The sequence below is a fragment of the Solanum dulcamara genome, chromosome 7 (assembly GCF_947179165.1).
Source record: "Solanum dulcamara chromosome 7, daSolDulc1.2, whole genome shotgun sequence".
NCBI lineage: Eukaryota > Viridiplantae > Streptophyta > Magnoliopsida > Solanales > Solanaceae > Solanum > Solanum dulcamara.
The window spans coordinates 24,919,636-24,942,585 of NC_077243.1; the positions used below are offsets into that span (position 1 = coordinate 24,919,636).

The 22,950-nt window shown below is 33.0% G+C and overlaps 1 protein-coding gene across 1 annotated transcript; it reads left to right on the forward strand.

Annotated features, from left to right (window-relative positions):
• The first annotated feature begins 502 nt into the window (after positions 1-502).
• On the forward strand, positions 503-16,428 carry LOC129894929 (structural maintenance of chromosomes protein 2-1). The gene is made up of 21 exons (XM_055970518.1): positions 503-1,055; positions 2,124-2,804; positions 2,954-3,097; positions 3,188-3,478; positions 3,597-3,782; positions 3,904-4,068; positions 4,147-4,206; positions 4,389-4,451; positions 9,050-9,141; positions 9,289-9,385; positions 11,204-11,320; positions 11,484-11,702; positions 12,843-12,983; positions 13,113-13,280; positions 13,367-13,551; positions 13,700-13,793; positions 13,862-13,950; positions 14,088-14,313; positions 15,564-15,638; positions 15,908-16,036; positions 16,167-16,428. Exons 1-20 carry the CDS (start codon positions 738-740, stop codon positions 16,022-16,024), a joined length of 3,528 nt encoding a protein of 1,175 aa, XP_055826493.1. The 5' UTR covers positions 503-737; the 3' UTR covers positions 16,025-16,036; positions 16,167-16,428.
• Positions 16,429-22,950: the final 6,522 nt, after the last annotated feature.

The window sequence follows — 22,950 nt, forward strand, 5'->3', positions numbered from 1 at the left end:
AGTAATTACCCGAATTTCTTCTTTTTTCTAAATTTTTGATACATACGAATGACGCTGATACATCACGATTTGATAAATAAGTCCTTTTCATGATACATCGTCAGTTGATACAAACCAAACATTGTAATATCAATAAAACTTATGAATCAGCTTATAACACCTAATATATCATGAACACAACAAAAATAATAGTAAAACTTATGTTTTACTGATATATTTTGTGTTTGGTATGTATCAACTAGCGATGTATCATGAAAAAGATTTATGTATCAAATTATGATGTATCAACATCATTTCTATGTATCAGAAGAGAAATTTTTAATTTTTTTATAAATGATAAAAAATAATTAAAAATATAGAAATATAAGATGTGTAATTTAGTATTTTTTTCTAAAATAAATGACAGGCTTTGATGCCCTAAAATCATGAGCCTGGAAAAGCCAACCCCAGGCCCAAAATCAGTCGACCCGATGGAATTAAATACTCTAACAAGAAATAAGAGCCCTTAAACTCAAAAATAGGAAAGGTGTTGAAAAATTCCGTTTTCCCGCCTTAAAGCTCCCCCAATTGGGACTAATTTATCATTCCACATTTTCAAAGTTCAAACAAAAAGCTTCTGTCTTCCTCTAATCATCCTTCACAAAACAGTAGGGTTTTGATCTCCAAAGCCCTCTCATTTTTACTTTCATTTCTAGGGTTTTGATTTTCTCTCTGGGAACTCCTAGCTCTCAGTCACCATGCATATCAAAGAAATTTGCTTGGAGGGGTTCAAGTCATATGCAACAAGAACAGTCGTCTCGGGTTTCGATCCATTTTTCAATGCCATAACCGGATTGAATGGCTCCGGGAAATCCAATATATTGGACTCTATTTGCTTTGTTTTAGGGATTACGAATTTGCAGCAGGTTAGGGCTTCTAATCTGCAGGAGTTGGTGTACAAGCAAGGCCAAGCTGGAATCACTAAAGCTACGGTGTCCGTTGTGTTTGATAATTCAGACCGTAGTCGAAGTCCTTTGGGATATGAAGACTGTGCCGAGATCACTGTTACCCGTCAGGTGCGTTCCATTTTCCTTTACTCTGGTTGGAAAAAATTATGTATAATTAGCTTAAAGGGGTTCCTAAATGTGAAAATCTTCATTTTTTAAGTTGAATTTGATGTTTGAATTTGCAGTCATTTTAGATTGTACGAATTTGGACGTGGTTACAAATTTTCCCGTTAGAATATCACTGGGTTAGTATATGTGGCTGCATATTCATACAACTGTTGAAAAAAGTTCCCTGGACATATCAATCAGAAATAAACAGTTTTTCAATTGGTGCAAACCAAGGATTGAGCTTGTATCTTGATTGCCAAAAGAATTTTGCTACTGCCTTTTATTATTTGCTCTTGTTTAGTGAGTTTTTAAATAATTTAAATGTATCCAACTCGATTACATGACTGATTTGGGGTTGTTTACAGGATATTAGGGCTTCTATTATACACATTCTTATATGAAGCAGCCTTTATGCCCCCTTTTTTTCTCTTTCTAATCAGGCTATAACAATGCTTATAGGTGAAAAATCCTACAATGAGTTTTTCTATATTATTCCCTCAGACCATTTTTACTTGTCCAGTACTGACTTGACATACCCTTAAGGAGCAATAAATAGAATGACAATTTTAGTATATCATCTTTTGAATATAATAAATTCAATGCTTTGGGAAATGCACTGGGAAATGACTATAGTTAATAGTAAAGGTAAATTAGGAACTAAGTGATAAATTATCTCTTGGTTTTCTAAACTAGAAAAGTACAAATGAACATCTATTTTTAGTATATTGGACAAGTAAAAGTGGACGGAGAGAGTATATTATATCTTTCAGTAGATAGTAGTTCTGTGTTAAATAGAAGATAGCAAGATCCAACTTGGAACTGATTGGTTAGATTGGAAGTTAAGGAAAAGCCAAGGATCTTGCTTTCCCCCTTTTCTTTTAATTCCTAATCCATTTGAAACCAATAACTGTTTTGTCATAAACAATGCAGTCAAAAGACTTTTAATTCTTCTTCTACTTATCCTTTATTAATATCTGCTCTTATTTGTTAGGCTTTTGTGTAAATCATTTAATGATCATATATGTGCAGATTGTGGTCGGTGGAAGGAACAAATATTTGATCAATGGGCACCTTGCACAGCCAAATCGGGTTCAGAATCTTTTTCACTCTGTGCAGCTAAATGTAAACAATCCGCACTTTCTTATTATGCAAGGGCGCATTACAAAAGTCTTGAACATGAAACCTCCCGAAATCTTGTCGATGCTTGAAGAAGCTGCTGGTACAAGAATGTACGAGACAAAGAAAGAAGCTGCCCTGAAAACTCTTGAAAAGAAACAAAGCAAAGTTGATGAGATTGACAAGCTCTTAGATCAGGAAATTCTTCCTGCTTTGGAGAAGTTGAGGAAAGAGAGGATGCAGTATATGCAATGGGCGAATGGAAATGCAGAATTGGACAGACTTAAACGGTTTTGCATTGCCTATGAGTATGTTCAAGCTGAAAAATTTATGGCTGATGCCGTACAGGGTTTAGAAGGTATGAAGTCTAAGATCACTGAAATTGATAGTAATGTGGGAAAGATGCACGAAGAGATACAGGAAATGGAAAAGAGAGCATCAGAATTGCAAGCTGAGAAAGACGCAAACATGGGTGGGGAGATAAAGCTTTTGACTGAAAAGGTTGATGCTCTTTCATGTGATCTGGTGAAGGAAACATCTGTCTTAAAAAATAAAGAGGACATTCTAAAGACTGAGAAACAAAATTGTGTAGAGGTCAGAATTTCATATTTTCCAGCCTTGCCTATTTATAATTTTCTTTTTCCCATCCTGGAGATTTCAGTGTATGTTTCTGTTACTTTTCTGTTCTTAAGCTCCATTGTTATTATGCCCCTTGGATAAACAATGATGCACTGATGTTGCAGATTAAAAAAAATCTCAAAGAATTGAAGCAATCAGCAGAAGAAAAGGTTGCTGCTGTATCAAAGGCTGAAGAAGGAGCATCAGACCTCAAGAAAAGAGCTGAGGAGCTTTCTATGAGTCTTGAAGCACATGAAAAGGAGTACCAGGTGAGCATACAAGATTTTTTGTGGGAATCACTGCACAATGCCTATCAAGTCCTATCATATCTCTATCTGCTGATCCCAATTCTCTTGTAGGGTGTGTTGGCTGGTAAGAGTAGTGGGAATGAGGAGAAATGCCTTGAAGAACAACTAGCCGATGCCAAAGTAGAAGTTGGAAATGCTGAAACAGAACTGAAACAGTTGCAAACAAAAATAAACCATTGTGAGAAAGAGCTAAAAGGGAAGAAAACTCAGCTATTATCAAAGCGTGAAGAAGCTGCTGCAGTGGAAAATGAGCTTAACAATGGGAAGAAACAGGTGGAAAAGCTTCAGAAAGCTTTGGAATCTCTTTCATACAAAGAGGAGCAGATGGAATTATTACAAAGTGTACGTCTCTCTCGATGATACCCCCCCCCCCCATAAAACTAAACCACTCATACAAAAATCATTTTTTAAATTTGTCTATGTTTTTCTTCTTGTTGATTGATGTTGCCTCTTAAATCAGGATCGTGCCATTGAAGTAGAGGCTATACAAAAGTTAAAAGATGAAATACGTGTTCTTTCCTCTCGTCTGTCCAATATCGACTTCACATATAGCGACCCAGTGAAGAATTTTAATAGATCAAAGGTGAAAGGCGTTGTTGCGAAACTCATTAAAGTGAAGGATAGTTCTGCAATGACTGCGCTAGAGGTTTGTGGATTACATGTATTAAGATATTTTTCTTTAGTTCTCTGATAGTCTAATCCTGTAAGGCTTCACTATAACTGATAAGTATATTAGTTGTGGCATTATTTTATTAAATCTTCTGCAGGTAGCTGCTGGAGGGAAGTTGTTTAATATTGTGGTAGACACAGAAGATACAGGAAAGCAACTTCTACAAAAAGGGGGTCTTAGGAAGAGAGTGACTATTATCCCCTTAAACAAAATTCAAACCCATCCTGTTCCACCAAAACATCAAAATGCTGCTGCTAGACTGGTAAGTCACTGCAATTTTCATGATATGTAATGGCCATCAGTTGGTGCTTTTATTAGAACACAAGTGTATATTTTACAGGTTGGAAAGGGCAATGCTGAAGTGGCAATTTCTCTAGTTGGATATGATGAAGAGCTCAAAGTATGGCCCTACTCTGCCAGTAACTCTTTGTTTCTGATGTTTGTAAATTTATAACACAAAATTCTGAGTATGATACCAAGTTTGTGAAATCTCATTATCGATTTGGCTTCTCTGGTTTCTGACTTGGAAAGTTTTGGATTCATCTGTTTTGTGCCTAATTTTCAGTGCTGTGTCAATTACAGAGTGCAATGGAGTACGTATTTGGTTCAACTTTTGTTTGCAAAACTATTGATGCAGCACGAGAGGTAAGCTATCAAATGTAATATTTGCAGTATTGATAATTTTATATTATAACATTTCTCATTGTCCTTGTGTTTCATTCTGGTTAAGTTACCAGATTGAAACACATGTTTTGATGATGTTCTTCAACTAAAGAAAGACTACTGAAGCTTCGTGTCTGTTGGAAGTTAAAAGAATTAATGATATTATACATGTTTTGATTTATTGAATTAAGCAGGAAAATATAGAGAAAATTTCATAATATTCTTCAGAATACCACAGGAACTCAATATTTAGTGTGTTGAATTTACTTGCCTTGTTAGTAGTGGAGAATTACTGCTTGTCATTAGTCTTTTGAAGGGCTGCTTGAGGTGCATGTTAGTCCTGAAGCTTGGTGCTACAGACGTTGGACACATATTCTCATAAAGTTAGTGTTTTAGTGCAGACTCAATGGCCAATGCACACTTCAATGCCCATTGACTCTTTCTTAACTAAGAAATCATAACATAGCTGGCAAGAAGAATGTGTCAAGGATGAGAATAAGGCAGTAGAAGTTTAATATAAGAAAGTTAGTCACTACTCTGAATCAGACACTTGAAATTACTTTATTACACCTGATATTAGGGATTTAATACTCCCTCTGTTTCAATTTGTGTTTTTAGTAGTAAAATATTACTTACCTTGTAAGTGGTAGGTAATTATTCCTTGCCATATTGAATATATTTTAAAACTCCTGTACAAGGAGTATTTCTTGTACCTTATTATTTTACACAATGTTAATTCCCGGGGAATGCTTTTATTTTTCAGTTACTGGTTCTGTGGTTTTTAATTTTATTTTCTTATTTTCTTGTTGGTTGATTAGGCTTGTGGGTTTGTCTTTGTTAGTAGGGACAAGGTTTTTGTCAAATCTTTGTTGAAAACACTAAATATTGATTCTTAACAGGTTTTGCCATATTGAAACTCTTTGGTTTTTACATTAGAATCCTGTTTTCTGGTTCTGCTGTTAGTGTTGTGGAACATTACAGAGAAGTAGCCTGTATCACATAGTATCATCATAAATTTAGATGAACAAAGGCTGAGATCTCAGTGTCTCTGAGTTTTTGTCTAAACATAAAAATTAATCCACACACTATTAACATATCTTGCAGTAACTGGTAAAGTTGCTGCCATGTGACCAGAAGGTCACGGGTTCAAGCCTTGGAAACAGCCTCTGGCAGGAATGCAAGGTAAGGCTGCGTACAATAGACCCTTGTGGTCGGGCCCTTTCCCGGACCATGTGCATAGCGGGAGCTTTAGTGCACCGGGCTGCCCTTACTATTAACATATCTTGCAACTCCCTAACGTATTTATCTATTCAGATTGTATTTGTTGAGTTATATATTTGGTCAAACTGTGCCTGCTAACGTAACTGATAACCTGAAAACAAAAAGAAAAAATAAGGATGCACTAGCATATTAAAATTTTGGGCACTACACAATTGTATTCATGAGAGAAAAAGCCCAAGTTTGTCCCTCATATTTGGCTTTGGACTCAGAAATATTTCTATTCTTTCACATGTAGTACTAGTAGTCCTTGTTTGCGAAATAGGTGCATTTTAGTCTCTTCCCTAGCTAACAGTTATGTTTTGATAGAAGAGCAACTAATATGCTGATCTCCACGGCATCTTTTTTTGGTATCTTTCTCTTTATAGTAATTCTAGCTCTTATGCAGCTCACAGTAAAACAATTTTTTTTTTTGCATCACTTCTTCAATCTACTCCAAAATACCCACTTGGGAATTCACACATTCTTAGTTTTAAAGACCAAGAACCATTTGACATGCCATCAACAGCTCACAACTAAAGATTGGTAGTGTTTTTAGAACAACATGGTATGCGTAATCATGATTTGGGAATTTCAAATGCTTTGTGAGTCCTTCCAAATTTCATTTCTCCAGAACAAGCAGCATCAAGTGTAAGTTCGGTCAATTATATATTGACCCATGGTGATAAAGTGCCGGAAAACGTGAAAAACAAAGGTGGCAATATGGTGGAATCATGGATTTGTTCTTCACACTACAGAGAAGAAAAGAACAATCATCACCTAATCTAAAGCTTAAAAAAGTATAATTATTATACTAATTATGTGACTATAACAACAAAGAAGAGGAGATTTATTATTTCTTCTTCTTTCCCCATCATTCTATTTTATTCATGATTTTCACCGCAGAAATAACAACATACCCAGTGTGATCAACGCAGAAATAGAAAAGAACAAATAAGTGAGCTTTAAGTTAAATTTCTTGGAGTTGTATATATGATAGCTTCATTTTTTTTCTTGAAGTCCTTAATTATATTCTAGTCACCTAAGTTCACTTTTGGTGCCGCACCCGTGTCGACACGACGTGGGTGTGAGATCCGTACCCGATCTGGTCAATCGGTTTTAGATATATTGACCAAATTCGAGGGAGAATTTTTGGACATATTTAATGATTTCTGTAATCAAAACAACACCTAAGGTGAAATTGAAGAAAATGGAATGCCTTGTATGTATAAATTTCTGTTGCCACTCTCTTTCCTTTTATCTCCTTCCAAGATTCTCCTCTTGATCATTATTTTCTCCTCAAGTTTTCGACATAATATCTCATAATTTAGGTTTTATAACTCTATTTCTAGATATTTGAATTATTTTAGCAGAATCTCCGCACCCGTATCCATACATCGATCCGTGTCCTCGAATCTTAAAATTTAGATCATAGAGGAACTGACCTCCATATCCGCACCCGTATCGGACCCCTGCACTTGAGTCCGAGCAATTTAGCTAGTCACATCCTGCTCATGTGACATCAAATTGCTGGAGTATTTTTTTTTGGGTGGGGGTGGGGGATATGGACTTTTTTCTTGTTTGGTATACCTTTTGTACATGACCAAGTTTGGCCTTGGTATTATTTATGAAATATTTTACTTGATTAAATAAATCATTATCTGAGCCGCGCAACAATGAAAAATTAATGGTTGGTTAGTGAGAAGCTAAAGAGCACCAATTCAACAAACAAGGCGGAGTATTAGTACTTCATGTTAAAGAATAAAGATCAACTTGAGTCTTAGCCTAAATATAGACTATTTTGGGTCTTTTTCTCTATAAATGACTTTGCTAGCTTTATGCAATGCGTTTTTTTTTTGGGAAACTAATGCTTTATGCAATGAGTTGTATTAGAATAGGAATAGGAACAAGAACAATATATACAATCCTACTTAGAATAGGAATAGGAATAATATATAGAATCCTATTTGGAAAAGGATTATAATGTAATGTTGTAGTTGGAAAAAGAGTCTAATGTAGAGTCTATAAATAGGGTTTCAATGTAATAATGTAGATACACAATTCAATAATATTCTTCTCCAATATTTCTTACATGATATCAGAGCCTCTATGATCTTGGTAGAGAATCAAAGAGCTCCTACTGCCGGCGAGCGGCTTTTACCAATATATGCCGCCCGTCTGGCGAATGATTATGTTAACAAAAATTGGGTCACCGTGTATTTTTTAGTGACTACTTTCTCATATTTAATTTGTGTAGCACTGTGCATTTTTTCGGTAACTACTTTTTTATATCTAATTTGCATAGCACGGTTTTTTGGTGACAACTTCCTCATATCTTATTTGTGTAGCGCCGTGCCATCTTTTCGGTGACTACTTTTTCATATCCAAATAGTGTAGCACTGTACCATCTTTCTGGTGACTACTTACATATCTAATTTGCGTAGCACCGTGCCATTTTTTCAGTGACTACTTATTTGTGTAGAGTCGAACCATCATTCTGACCCTACCCATGTAATTTCTCTTTTTCAGTACGGTCGTGCCATCAATATGACCCTACCCATATAATTTCTATTTTTCAATAGGGTCGTGCCATCATTCCAACCCTATCCATATAATTTTATTTCTCAGATTGTGACCACTTTTAGTCATCAAGTCTAATACTCCAACGTATGAGTATGTTCTGGCCAATTTTTCGATGAATTTCTTGTTTAATATCGACTCGTCTATTGATTCCAAGATAATCCATATATGTTATACCAGATTTTGAACACTTTTCAGTCGAAACAGTAATTCGGGAGTTTGCCATGGCTCATAGTGAAGCTGATCATTATGTGTTTTATCATATTCTTCATCAAATTCAATATTTCATGAGAAGACTAAGCACATTGAGATTGACTGTCAATTTGTGAAGTTGAGTGATCAATTTACAAATATCTTCACCAAGCCCCTCACTAGTCCTCATATTAATTACATCTGTAAAAAGCTAGGTACATATGACTTATATGTACCAGCTTGAGAGGGAGTGTTAGAATAAGAATAAGAACAAGAATATATATATAATCCTACTTAGAATAGGAATAGGAATAGGAATAATATATAGAATCCTACTTGGAAAAGGATTATAATGTAGTCTCCTATTTGGAAAAAGAGTCTAATGTAGTGTCTATAAATAGGGTCTTAATGTATTAATGTAGTTACACAATTCAATAATATTCTTCTCCAATATTTCTCACAAGTTGCAAGGAACTTGTTTTTTTCCACATTCTTGTTGGTACTCCCTGGCTCCCTGCAATCTGATCTGTTATTTATGAAATGAATTATAGGTTGCTTTTAGTCGGGAAGTTGGAATACCCAGCGTGACACTTGAAGGTGATATTTTTCAGCCTAGTGGACTTTTAACTGGCGGTAGTCGAAGGTAAGTGATCATCATCTGCTTCATATGGTTTTTTATTCTTTTTTTGTGGAAATAACTTTTGGAATATCTCTAGTGGTTTTAGGGCTGTAGTGCTACAGATTTCATGATGACATGTGAAATTTTAAAAGCACTAATAATTTTTTCCAGGGGCGGTGGTGATTTATTGAGACAACTTCATGCTTTGGCAGAGGCAGAATCAAAACTTTCATTTCATCAAAAGCGTCTCTCCGAAATCGATGCCAAGGTTGGTCTTATACTTTTGGGCTGGGGAAAGGGATAAATCACAATTTATGTGAATTTCAAGGATAAGATGTTGGGTGGCATGTAGGTCATTAGTTTCTCTTAATAAAATGAACCTTGAGCCTAACACAACTCCAAAAGCTAGTTCATCAAGTTATGATAAAAGTTCATTCATCAACCAATTGGACCACTTAACAAACTCTCGACGCCTCAACATTGGGTAAACCAAGAAAGGACAGAGAGAATGAGTTTCACTTTGACATCATGTTAAGAAATGGACCTTGGACCTAATGCAAATCTGTGAGCTGGCTCAAGAGATGAGGATGCACAAGACCATATAAGGAAACTATCCTATTCCTCAATCAATGTGAAACAATTAACAGTTTTTGTCTACATTTGTAACATGTATTTACCTTTCACATGAATCCCTCAGATATGCTAGGCTCAATGAATCTCGATGCATGGATATACATATTGCTAATTCTAAGGTTTAATCATTGTCAAACAAGAGATAGTTCTAAGGTATATTCAAAGTTCTCTTGGGCTAATCTTGCTTCATTGTTAGTCAATGATCATCTTTTTTCATTAGCTATTGCTTCAATCCCCTTAATTAAGAACTAGCTGGACAGTATGTGACAAAGTAAGTTCCAAGTATTGGATCATGTTTAGTGATTCTTTTCAGTGATCAGTCTGGCAATGCAGAATCGACCCTTAGGGGTCGTTTGGTTTGAATACAAGCTTGAGCTCCATCATCTGACCCTTAGGGGTCGTTTGGTTTGAATACAAGTTATGATGGAATTAGTTATGTTGGAATAAATTAAGGTGGGATAAGTTATGATGTGATTAGTTATGCTGAGAGTAGTTTTTATTGCTTGTTTGGTTGGTTATATTCATTGCATAATTTCTAAGAATAAGTTGTTTGTTTACAAAAATACTCTCCACCTTATTTATTTATTTACATTTTCTTTGCAAGCTTTAGTTATTCATTCCTAAAAATAAAATTTCCATCTTATTTAACTTAAATATTTTTATATATGCATTTCCATGATTGTGCCACATGTTTTTAAAATTAATTTTTCATCTTATTTAACTTTAAAATAAAGCTTATCTTATTTAACTTTAAATAAAATTTCCATCTTATTTAACTTAAAAATAATTTTTTTCTTTTATTTAGCTTAAAAATAAAACTTCCATCTTATTTAACTTAAAAATAAAACTTTCATTTTAAGTTTATTAAAGTAAAAGAAATTTTATTATTAAAATTATCTACATTTTAAAGTTATCTATATTTTAATTGATATATAAAATATAATTTTTAAGTTAGTAATAAACTATTTAAAAATATGTAATTTAACTTATAATATATTCATAAATAGAAATTGTATTTATAAAATGTAATTTTTTAATAGAAAAAATATATTATCATAAAAACAACGATTAATTAAAGTTATGAATGTTATTATAAATGTATTTAAAAATTATGTTTAATACATGAATGTAAAAGTGATGTATAAAAGAGAGTTTAAGTGGGTATTTTTGTTATTTTACCTCTTTATCCCAGGATAAGTTATCCTGGGATTATTATTCCACCCTTAGGGAGGGATACCTGATCCCGGTACTAATTGTTAATCCTGGGATAAGTTATCCCTGCCTTTACAACCAAACAAAGGATTAAAGGCCACTTAAAAATTATCCTGGGATTAACTCTTATCCATCACACCAAACGACCCCTTAGTCATTTTTTTTAAAACTTTTACGCAGGATAAGTTGGGTCTATTTTTGGTTCACTTGTGGACTTAACTTTTGTTGTTTCTGTGTTCAGATTAATCAGCTCATTCCCCTTCAAAGAAAATTCAAAGACCTTAAGGCTCAGTTGGAACTTGCATCATATGATCTATCTTTGTCCCAGAGCAGGGCCGAACAAAATGAGCATCACAAGGTTGTCCACCTTATTCTATTCAGTAATATTTTTATTAGATGGACAGTGGTATTTCCTTTTCCTTGGCATTTTGTTACTTCCTGTATGGCCTTCTCTATTCCCCCTTCAAAGATAATCGTATTAATGCTTGTAACATCTCTTACATTTGTTGTTTTGCCTGTAGCTTGGTGAACTTGTAAAAAAGATAGAGCAGGAGCTTGGAGAAGCGAAATCAGGTGTTGAAGAGAAAAAACTTGTCTATGAAAGCTGTCTGGCCAAAGTGTCATGTCTGGAAAAGTCAATTCATGACCATGCTGGTAATAGGGATAGCAGACTGAAAGATCTAGAAAATAAGGTTAAGACTACAAAACGTCAGATGCAGTCTGCACTGAAGGACCTAAAGGTAGGTTTTTGACGTTTCCAGCACTTGTGAAAGTGATATGCACTAGGGAGCAAATTGCTAGAATGATTTCTGTCATGAGTTGCATATTAAAACAATATCATCACTTGTTGGTTTCTCTTATGCTCTTAGTAGTCTTTAACTGGCTGTTTGACCATGAATAGTTTTACTTTTTTTTCCCGGAGTTGAATTCTGGAAATCATATTTGGCCATAAAATTTGAAAAATACCAAAAAGTTGTTTTCACTGCAAATCACTTATAAAAATTCTAAAACAACTCCAATTTGTATTCATGGCTAAACACAACTCCAATTTCCAAATACCATTTTCACTTTGAAAACAAAACCTACTTTTTTTTTATTTTTAAATTTCACAATTTTCATGGCCAAACAGGCTACGTGGAAAATATATCTGATAAAGAAAAATACTTGAAAGCTAATGATTGGAAAGTTATTGTCCTCAAACTCATGTAACCAACCTCTCAATATCACAATCTTTGGTTTGTCACTTTGTTGCTACTTCATGATGATTGATAGGTTTATGATTTTTATTCTAAGCTCTGTATCACTTGTAGAATTAAAAGTTCTTGCAGCACTTGAGCATTCTCCAGCTTCTTACTAGAACGTGCCTCAAACTCAATCTAGTTGGGGTTGGCAATATGAATCCTTGTTACTGGTGTTGCTCCATTCACCATCTTTTTAGTGAGAAAATAATAGAAAAGTGAAAAGAAAATAATGAATGGTAATGTATATCTGAAAATTTTGAAATGTCATACTAAATTGAAATAGTGCAGTGAGACAATATATATCATTCATGTAGCCTAGTGCCCAGTGGTATCTTCTGAATGTGTCTCCCACTAGACGTATCTTTGATTTCAGGTTATTAGTTCTGAAGGCCTTTTGATTTGCCTATTATGATTGTTTTCTACAGTATTGCCATGGTTGTTATCTAAATAGAAAAAGAAAAGGACAATGTTTATAATTTTACCAATTTGGGAATTTAGCCGAGTGGATGAGGCTCTCCTAGGATTGATACTACTTTAATTTCACATTGTTAACACTTCTGTCATACATAGTTTGGCTGCTGCAAATGAAGATTTTCTGAATCTGTTAATCCATAATGATATGATTGTTAATTCTTCAAGGGGCATGACAATGAAAGGGAGAGGCTTATAATGGAGATGGAAGCTGTCAAACAGGAACATGCATCCCTTGAGAGTCAGTTAGTTTCTCTGAACAAACAGATTGATGATCTTGCGTCTGAAGTGGATTCCCAAAAGGCAAAGGTGATCTTTGCAGACAACCTACACATAACAGAAGAGTTACTTTTATTGCTAAATTAAAATGGAGATCATTAATATTTATTTGTTTCCTTGTTAACTTTCTTTGTGAGTTTTCTGGACTTTCTCTTGCAGGTTGCTTCTTTGAAAGATGATCATGGCCTTGCGCATTCAGAACTTAACTCAGCTCGTATGAAGATCAAGGAATGTGATTCTCAAATCTCAAGCATTCTCAAGGAGCAGCAGCGGCTTCAGAATAAAATTAGTGAGACCAATCTTGAGAAGAAGAAAATGGAAAATGAGGTTTACCGACCATTTATCATTGTGTGCTTGTTCTTCTTGATGTCTTTTATGGGAAACTAACTTCTTTCATCCTAACCTCGTCACAGGTGAAGCGCATGGAGATGGAACAAAAAGATTGCTCCTTGAAAGTTGAGAAATTAATAGAAAAACATGCCTGGATTGCATCTGAGAAGCAACTGTTTGGAAGAAGTGGTACTGATTATGATTTTGGATCTCGTGATCCTCGTGATGCAAGGGAAACTTTTGAAAAGCTTCAAGCTGATCAGTCAGGGTGAGAACCTTCTAGCTTATTTCAAAATGTTTATGCAATGTTGCAGAATATTCTGTTTCTTCCCAAATAACATCAGTTAGTATGTGGACTTTGTCTAATTACACTGCTATGCTTATCTCTCCTTATACCTTCCCATTTTATGTTGAAGGCTTGAGAAAAGGGTGAATAAGAAGGTTATGTCGATGTTTGAAAAAGCTGAAGATGAGTACAATGACTTAATGTCAAAGAAGAATATTATTGAGGTCAGTGTAATAGTGTAACTATATATTTTCCCGCTGTTATGTTTTTTACTTATATTGTGTTGTTGCAGAATGACAAATCAAAAATTAAAAAGGTGATTGAAGAGCTTGATGAGAAGAAGAAGGAAACACTTCAAGTTACTTGGGAAAAAGTTAACAGGTAGCATATTCGTGCACTCTGTGATTATAACCTGTCGTAAGATCTGCTAATTTGACATATATTTGTATTGAATTGAAGAAGAATAAACATTATTCTTCAGATTCTACAAAATCTCACTTCAATAATTCATACTTCAGAGATTTTGGATCCATATTTTCTACTTTGTTACCTGGTACAATGGCAAAGTTAGATCCTCCTGAAGGAGGGAGCTTCTTAGATGGCTTGGAGGTTCGTGTTGCATTTGGATCAGTTTGGAAACAATCATTATCTGAGCTTAGTGGTGGGCAGAGATCTCTACTTGCACTCTCTCTCATTCTTGCTTTGCTTCTTTTCAAGCCAGCCCCACTTTATATCCTGGATGAGGTACTGAAAATTTCTTAAAGTAATATGCTCTGAAATTTATTATATGGAGAAAGAGTATTTGATCATTAAACAATTGATTACTCATAGAGGCTAAGTAATGTCAGTGATTAGCTCCAGACTCCTAAAGTGTGCTGCAAGTTACTATTTTGGCAGTGCACATCATGCAGTTTTATGGCAGTGGCCAGTTGCTATTACGATACAATTAATGAAGGAATTTGTATGTGTGGGAAAATATCTTTTGATGCTGTGATAGAAATATCTATTTGAAAAAACAACTGACAGAACCAATGTGATGTTCGTTCGTTTTCCTTTTGTATACTTTTAATTGAAGTAGCCATAGAGCAGAAGAAGCTAAGATAGACAAGGTTGACTCATAAGTCATGTCTTAGTTTGAGATAATATTTGATGCTTATCAAACTAGCAATTCGTAGTTCCTCTGGAACATCCAAATTACTTTATACTGGTCTTTTAATAATATTCTTCTGTCTAACTCCAAATTACTTTATACTGGTCTTTTAATAATATTATTCCATCTAACTTCAAAAAATTCCAATTATTTTAATAATATTATTCTGTCTAACATCAAAAAATTACAATTATTTAAATTCATCCTCTCGGACATGGTTCGTGAGGATTCATATGACCGACCTTAACTTGTTTTGGATTTTGACATAGTTGTTGCTACAGGAAAAAACATATTCAATTTGATATTTTCTGTCAAATGTTTCATGAATAACCTAAATTTTTTTCCTCACCACTACTGTTATTACACAAAAAGTTAAATTAGCATCTCCTCCTGTGTGCCTGTCAAATGGTGTGGCATAAATGTGGGATGCAGGTAGTATTTAAGGTTAGAGGCTGAGGTAAATGAAGTTTCCTTCAAAGTCCATCTGTATGTTTTATTCACTTGAAATTTTAAGAACTGCTGTGTATTTATGTAGTGAATTTTAAATATGCATAATTAATATTGATCTATTGATCATTAGCCTTACTGAATAATTTGTCATCTCAAAATTGTCTTCTTGTGAGATGTAAAAAAGCACCTTAAGTCCTTAATATATTGAATAATTTGTTTATATTCTCTATTGTTGCTCTGTTATGTGTTTGGGCATTTCCAATGCAACCCAACATTGCAGATGCCTGATGGTAAATGGTGCATAAGAAATTCTAACTGAACCTTTTGACTGATTCTTACTTACCTTCCTACAAACTTTGTTAGTAATTTGCATCTTTAACCTGTGTCTTGTCAGGTTGATGCGGCACTTGACTTAAGTCACACGCAGAACATTGGAAGAATGATCAAGAGTCATTTTCCACATTCTCAGGTTCGCTAGTTTATCATGATTGAATTTTGACAATGCTATGTGATCTCCTGAACAATTCTTTTGGTCTGGAGAGGAACAAATAATGTCAGTGACATACTTTTCTAGAAAAGTGAATTGTATTACAGTTGCTAATGCTCATAACGTGACTATCTAGTGGCTAACAATTGAAAAGTACTCTGGCATAAACAGTTGTCAGATGGAAAATGTTAACTGTTGTGTAGCTTTTGCTAACCTGCCTTTTTTGATGTCTGTTGTTTTGGATTCTGCAGTTTATTGTTGTATCCTTGAAAGAGGGTATGTTTAACAATGCCAATGTTCTCTTCCGGACAAAATTTGTGGATGGTGTTTCAACAGTGCAGAGAACAGTTGCAGCTAAAAACAAATGATTTCACGATATGGTGAGACTGTAATTTGGCTTGCAGTAATTTTGAGTGGGGCATGTTGTGTTTTTTGTTCAAAGTTCTATTTTTGATGTCTCAATGCTCCTATATGCTTTTGTCCTAAGTGTTTTCTGCACTTTTTTGGCAGATACTCGGGGGCATGTGTATATTCTGATTTCCCTCCAATATGTAGAAAGTTTCATCCATAATACATTCTAATTATCTTATTTGTTTGATATACTCTCTCGAATAGGCTCTGAGCTGCGCTTTAACCTTGTCTAATTATGCCAGTGGCATGTCTATGTAAGTACTTTTTAGCTTTGTCACAAGATGTGCAGTAAGCCCTTAAATCCTCATTTTGACTTGAGCATACCTGCTAGTATTGTCAAATTACAGACACATTCTCTACACCTTTTTGTTTATCTGCAGCATAATTTACTTGTAATTTGAAGTCAGTTGTTGTTTACCGCAATATCTGCTTTGCTTTGAACAAAATGTTTTTATTTAAAATACGGAAAAGGATCAAAATGTCCTTAAACTTTGTAAAATGAACAAAAATGGCCTTACTGCTAATACTTTGGTTGAAAAATGCTCCTCTATTGTTACTTAATGTGCCAAAAATGTCCTTTTTCCAAATAAATATACTATTTATTTTCTTTTTGAACACATTCTTTTCCTAATAATATTTTTTATTAGCAAATGTTTATCTTACTTCAATTCAAAAAATATTGAATTATAAAAATATTTCTTATTTCTTATAATTATTTTTATCATTATCTAAATAAAAATTAGTGATGGATGTACTGTGATCTTATATATATAACATTATTATCTATTAAAGGGGTATTTACAATTATTCTATTTTAATTGATAAAAAGAAATTAAGAAGAAAATGATTTCCTATATTTTTTATTACTTAAAGTGGTTTTAGAAGAAAGAAAATAAGAATAGAGTTTTTTAAAAGTAATATTTTTATTCGGAATAAGATGTGTTTAAAAAGAAAAAAATATTTTATTTGCGAAAGGACATTTTGATCATTTAGTAATAATAGGGGCATTTTTGGACTAAATTATCAATGGCAAGGGTATTTTTGACCAAAGTACTGATGGCGGGAACACTTTTGGACCAAATTATAAATAGAGGGCATTTTGTTTATTTGATATAGTTTAAGGGCAATAATAATAATAATAATAATAATAATAATAATAATAATAATAATAATAATAATAATAATAATACGAATACTACTACTAATACTACGAATACTACTACTAATACTACGATGTCACTTCTCCTTATGTTGATTATAGTAATTAAATGTTTTATTGCTTGTCATGTAGGGAATACCATTTTAATGAGATTAATCTTGATCTATCCCATCCATATTCAGGTTTATGAGTTGCTACTAACAACTCCAAAAGAATTTGGACTATTGTGTTCACCAATTAATTATGTGATGATTTTATTTCTTTTTTGTTTAACAGGAGAAAGTTTAGTAAAATGGAATTTCCTTGGACAGGATTATGCCAATACTATGCATATAACAAATCTATCCTAATGGAATAATGTGTCCATCTATTGAAAAGAAAAATGATATCATAGTATATATGCACTTGTCAAATGTGACTCAAATATTTAATTGTTGTAACAAAATTAACTTATATTACGTAATAGTGAATTGGTCAGCGTTTCGTGCGATTATTAAAATCTTATTAAATTCATGAATTTAAATATAAAAAGAAATTTATTTTTTACAAAAAATTGATTGATGTTCTTCAAAAATATATAGTTTTAAAGTAATCAAATATTTTTAACAATTTTTTGAGACTTTTAATTATAAATATACTACAAAAAAACTACAAAACATTATTGTCACGCCCCGAGAGGGTACCCTAGGCGTGGCCGGCACTCAGAAACCATTTCTGGCTTCCGAGAGAACCACTTGGTCGGTTTCTTATTTATTCATCAGCGGAAGACTTAAGAATACTAATGTGGGCTTGTCATAATCAAAGGAAAAATAGATAATTCTTATAATAAGTAGTTTCTAAGGAGAACTACTCCGATTACATCATCAGACTTTGTCTATGAAGCCTCTAATACTCTTAGAAGGTGCCAATGACATGTCCATGGCTACCTCAAAAGAAACATCACACTCAACAATAATAAAAGGATAAGGAGTTCCTTCGAATACAAGAAGGACTCACCAAATAGACGAAAAGAAATGATCTTCAACGATGCGCCTGTTGAGGATTCTCTAATACCTGTATCTGCATCATAAAACGATGCAGGTCGAATGACGTCAGTACGTGGAATGTACGAGTATGTAAAATGGCAGGAAGGTAAGGACAGATATCAAGAAACTCCTCTCAATAAAACTCAGCTCAGAACTCAACATCATCTCAACATCAATATGTAATGCAAGTTTAAAATATAATAATAAAAATAATAGTAATAAGCAATGCTTACTCAGTTGGGAGTTTCTCTAACCGACAACCATCACTTATGAGCTAGCGATGATACAACGAAGCGATGTCGTTGCCACATTCATCCAATACCTTGCCAGGGTAAAGGACATCACCATCTTGGATCCACTCATCAAAGTCCTCTTTTTGGGACTTAAGAGGCATAGCCTCCATCCTACGCTGGCTACGTAGTTCTGGGGTTTGAGTCAATTAAACTCTTACCCAACTCGGTGCTCAATACTACTCCCAAAATATGTGCTCATATTACATCTAGTCTCATTGGACTTTAATTTAAATCATCAAACTCATCTCATTTCATGTTCATCAATCATTATATTTCCAAAAATATCATTTACATCTCATCAAAACATCTTGCTCAAAATATCATTTGCTCAAATTCATTCAAATTCAACTCTTTTGCTCTTTCAAAACTCAATAAAATACATATATAGTATTAATTTATATAACTTTCTTTTTATCAATGAAAATAATAAAAAGCCAACATCTTTATTCAAAACATGTGTAAAAATATTCATGAATATCAAATCAATTAAGATTCATGGGAAAGTAGCCATGAACAATAATTCCAATAATATGAGAGATAATAATAATAATAATAATAATAATAATATTAATGCATAAATATATCAAACTCAATAGAAGAAGAATTATTTCATTTAAAATTCAAGATTTGGATAAAATTCAACTATAACTCAATTATAATGAATTTAAATATTGGGCGCATGGACGAACTCAATCCAATGCTATGAAAGCCTTACATACCTTAAATCCGAAGGTTTACTCCGAATTGGAACACTCTTGGACCCCTAGCCTTTTCTTCTCGCCAGAGCGTTTTGTGTACTACCCGGAATATAAGAATAACCGGAGTAGTATTTTTATACTACTAAAACTAAAACTATATTTGAGAAGAAGTATTTATAGAGAGAAGAAATGCTTAAGAAAGCTTGATGAATAAAATGAGGAAATAAGGTGGGTATTTATAGGTGGGAAAGAGGGACCTAACAATAAATAAAATAATTATAAAGAAAAATCTGAAAATTTAATGGAATATATTGATGTTATGGATGATGTTAAATGGAGGACAATTTATGTAATGAATGATGTCAAATGTATCTAGATGTTTCCATGGTAGGTAAGATGAGTTTTTTTAACATAATACTCTTTTTCGAATCTGCGTTTGAATAAGATAAATTCCTTATTAGGATTTGATGTCTTCATAAGAATTGTAGATATGGAAGTCTAGTTTCCTATCGTTCAAGAATCAACCAATTTGGAGCAACCTACAGTGAAATATGAATTTTCTTCTATAAATACTTAATTCCGTCACAGCACTATATCTTGCAAAGATTAATTTTTTTGATCTACTTATACTCCGAATCTTAAGATGTGTTCTTCATGAAAGTTGTAGGTAATGATGTTGTGGTTACTCAGAAATTTGAATCACCTAATTTGGACCAAACTATGAAAAGTTATGCCCAAAATACAGAGGATGTATTATTTTCGTCGAGAATTGAAATACCGACATACAACATTTTAGGGGTTGATCGATATTTTTTTTTATTGATCGATACATTTTTCATGTTTGTCATAAAAAGATTCATTCTTTTTGATTTTTTTTATTAGTTTTCTTCTTTTCATTCAATTCACTCGAATTCTCTTGATTTTTATTTTCTTATCAAAAATTTGATTTCCGCAATTAAAAGCTCCAATGAAGTAGTTTTTCTTAAAGAATAATAAATAAATTAATCTGGCAAAGTGTGAGTGTCACGATCCAACCTACTAGGCCGTACAGACACCTACTCTAACACCTCAATAGGAGAACCCTAAAACAAATATCATGCGGAAGTTTAACAATTACCAATAATAGTTGTTGACACCCAATTTTGACCCTCCACAAACATATATTGGTTATCGAACTTCTTCAATTTCAAACAATTTTAAAATAATTTGCTTGCAAAAATCCAAAATATTTTAAAGCTATTTTGATAATTTTATATTTTTTGAACAAAATATATATAATTACTACCTTTACGATTATTCGAAAATCATCTTAAAAAATATTTCTTTTAAACTAAAAATTATGTTAGTTATGTTATTTTAATTAATAGATTTATATTTTTATCAATTAATTTAAATTTAGGTTAATTATTTTACTTTGTCGAAATTAAGAAGTTCGTTAATTAATTGATATTAATTCGTCTTATTAAAGTTTTAGCCGAATTCACCAATTAAATCGATTTGGCTATCTCCTAAACTTAAATAGGTGAAATTTGCAATCTGGTTGACCCAATTCTAAAATTTAATATTAACCAATTTTGCCTCAATTTTGAGTCCAAATTTTCAACTTAAGTTGGCCCAAATCTAATAAATTGGCCCAAATCTCGTTGGCCCAATTCTTACTTCTATTTCCTATATACATAACCCAACCGATTATATAATATTCATCTCATACCTACATCTATACGAAAATACGTATACACAAACAACCTTCCAATTTTCAACATACACATGAATTACTTCATGTCTTCTATTTAGTTTATTTACTATCTTATTTTTTTAATTAGCATGTGTTAGAGTTAATTGGATTAATGATAGAAATTTCTTGTCTTGTTTATAGTTTAGTGATATTTTCATCAAGTATGTGAAAACTCTTAGTTTGGTTCATTATTTTTCCAAGTAGTTTTCTTTGATGATATAGATTTTTACGTTTTCAATTTTTTCCTTTATCATCATCTAGATAATAAATCTATGTTTAAGTTACTTGTTAGTTAGAACTTTCATGGCTTAATTGATTTAAATCTTGTTTTAAAATTTGTTTTAGTGTAATGTATAGGTTAATTCCATGTTCTTTTGTTATTTGAATATATTTCTATATATTGTTTTGTTTTCTACATGTATGCATGTTGTTAGTCATTATGTTATCTTATTATGCTTATATGTGACCATTTTAAGTGTTATGTATATGTACATATGTATGTTTTTATATTTTATTTTTATGCCTCAAGTACCCCCATATCAAGATGAATTTAGTAGTAATTGGATCATGAGTTGTGTTGTCTCTATTTTATTTACTGTGAAATTATAATGTTTATATGTTTGTTTGTTAATATACAATAGTTCATATTTGTATTATTAAATGTTATGCATGAATGAGTCTTAGTATAACACATGATTAATTAGAATTAATGAGATTTTTTGTCCTTAGATGCAAGTTTCATATTGGTTTTCTTTAGATCCTAGTGATTGCATTCAAAATGAGATGTTTAAGTATTTTTTATTCAATTAATAAGAATCATATCACAATTGCTTTCTCTTTATTCATTTACTAATTTTATCCTCTTTGTTTATTGTATGAACCATCATCCGAGTCCAATATGGACTTTCTCTATTATTTGTATTTCGACGTTGAGCCACGGAGGCCCAAATATCCTCTTTTTCTAGTCATCCTCTTCAAAACAAAAAATGGAAAGGAATGTTGATTTACAAGTTGCTGGAGCTGAAAATAGGCTGTATATGGCGTACATACAATCCGATATACATGAAAATAGTGTTGTATACACTGATATACAGTATATCTACATTTGTGATATACAGTAAAATTGGGCCTAAGTACCTTGACTGCGAGTTGACAGGACGACCCGTAGAGATGACTACGAGTCGTAGAAATAACCCGTAGGGAAACTTCATAGACTCATTATTGCAGGCTTTTGAGAAACCTGTAGGACGAGGGGAGTTCACGACTCGTTGAGTATTTGAAAACTTGTAGACACGAGTCGTAGACCCCAATATTTTTCAGCCCAATTTCACGATGGAAGACGACGACTATGACTAATTTTAGGTTTTTACGAGGGTAGATTGGTCTTTTCCCACCTTTCTTAGACTAAAACCCTAACGTTTCAGGACTAAATTAAGTCCCTTATCAGTACCTTGTACGCCTAATACTCTCAATAACACTTGGATTATTTGAAAGCGAGGATTTGAGAAGAGGAGAAAGACTAGGGTTTAAGTTCTTCAAGCTAGGCCTCCAAGTTCTTGATTGTTCTTCGAGTCCAAGTATGTAAGGCTGAACTAAAACATGGATTTTGTTCCTCCATGTGCCCATGATTGTGATCGATGGAATGTCTACGGATTGAGCCTCCATGATTGTATTCCTTGAGAAGTTCTTGTCTTAAAAATATACATGTTTTACTGATTATTGATGGAATATTATTTTTCTATGAATTAATTCCTCGAACACATGAATTGAACTACTTGTTTTACTTAAACCCTAGAAGTATGTTGATTGATATTGAATTGTATACATCTTAAGATTGAGTCTATAGCCTTAAATTGTGTATGCACGATTGTGATTGGAATGTGAGTGTGATGATAGTATCGACAAATTGATAGTCCTGAATGTTGTCATAAATGATTGTCTAAAATCTCTTTTAATTACATGATTGAAAACGA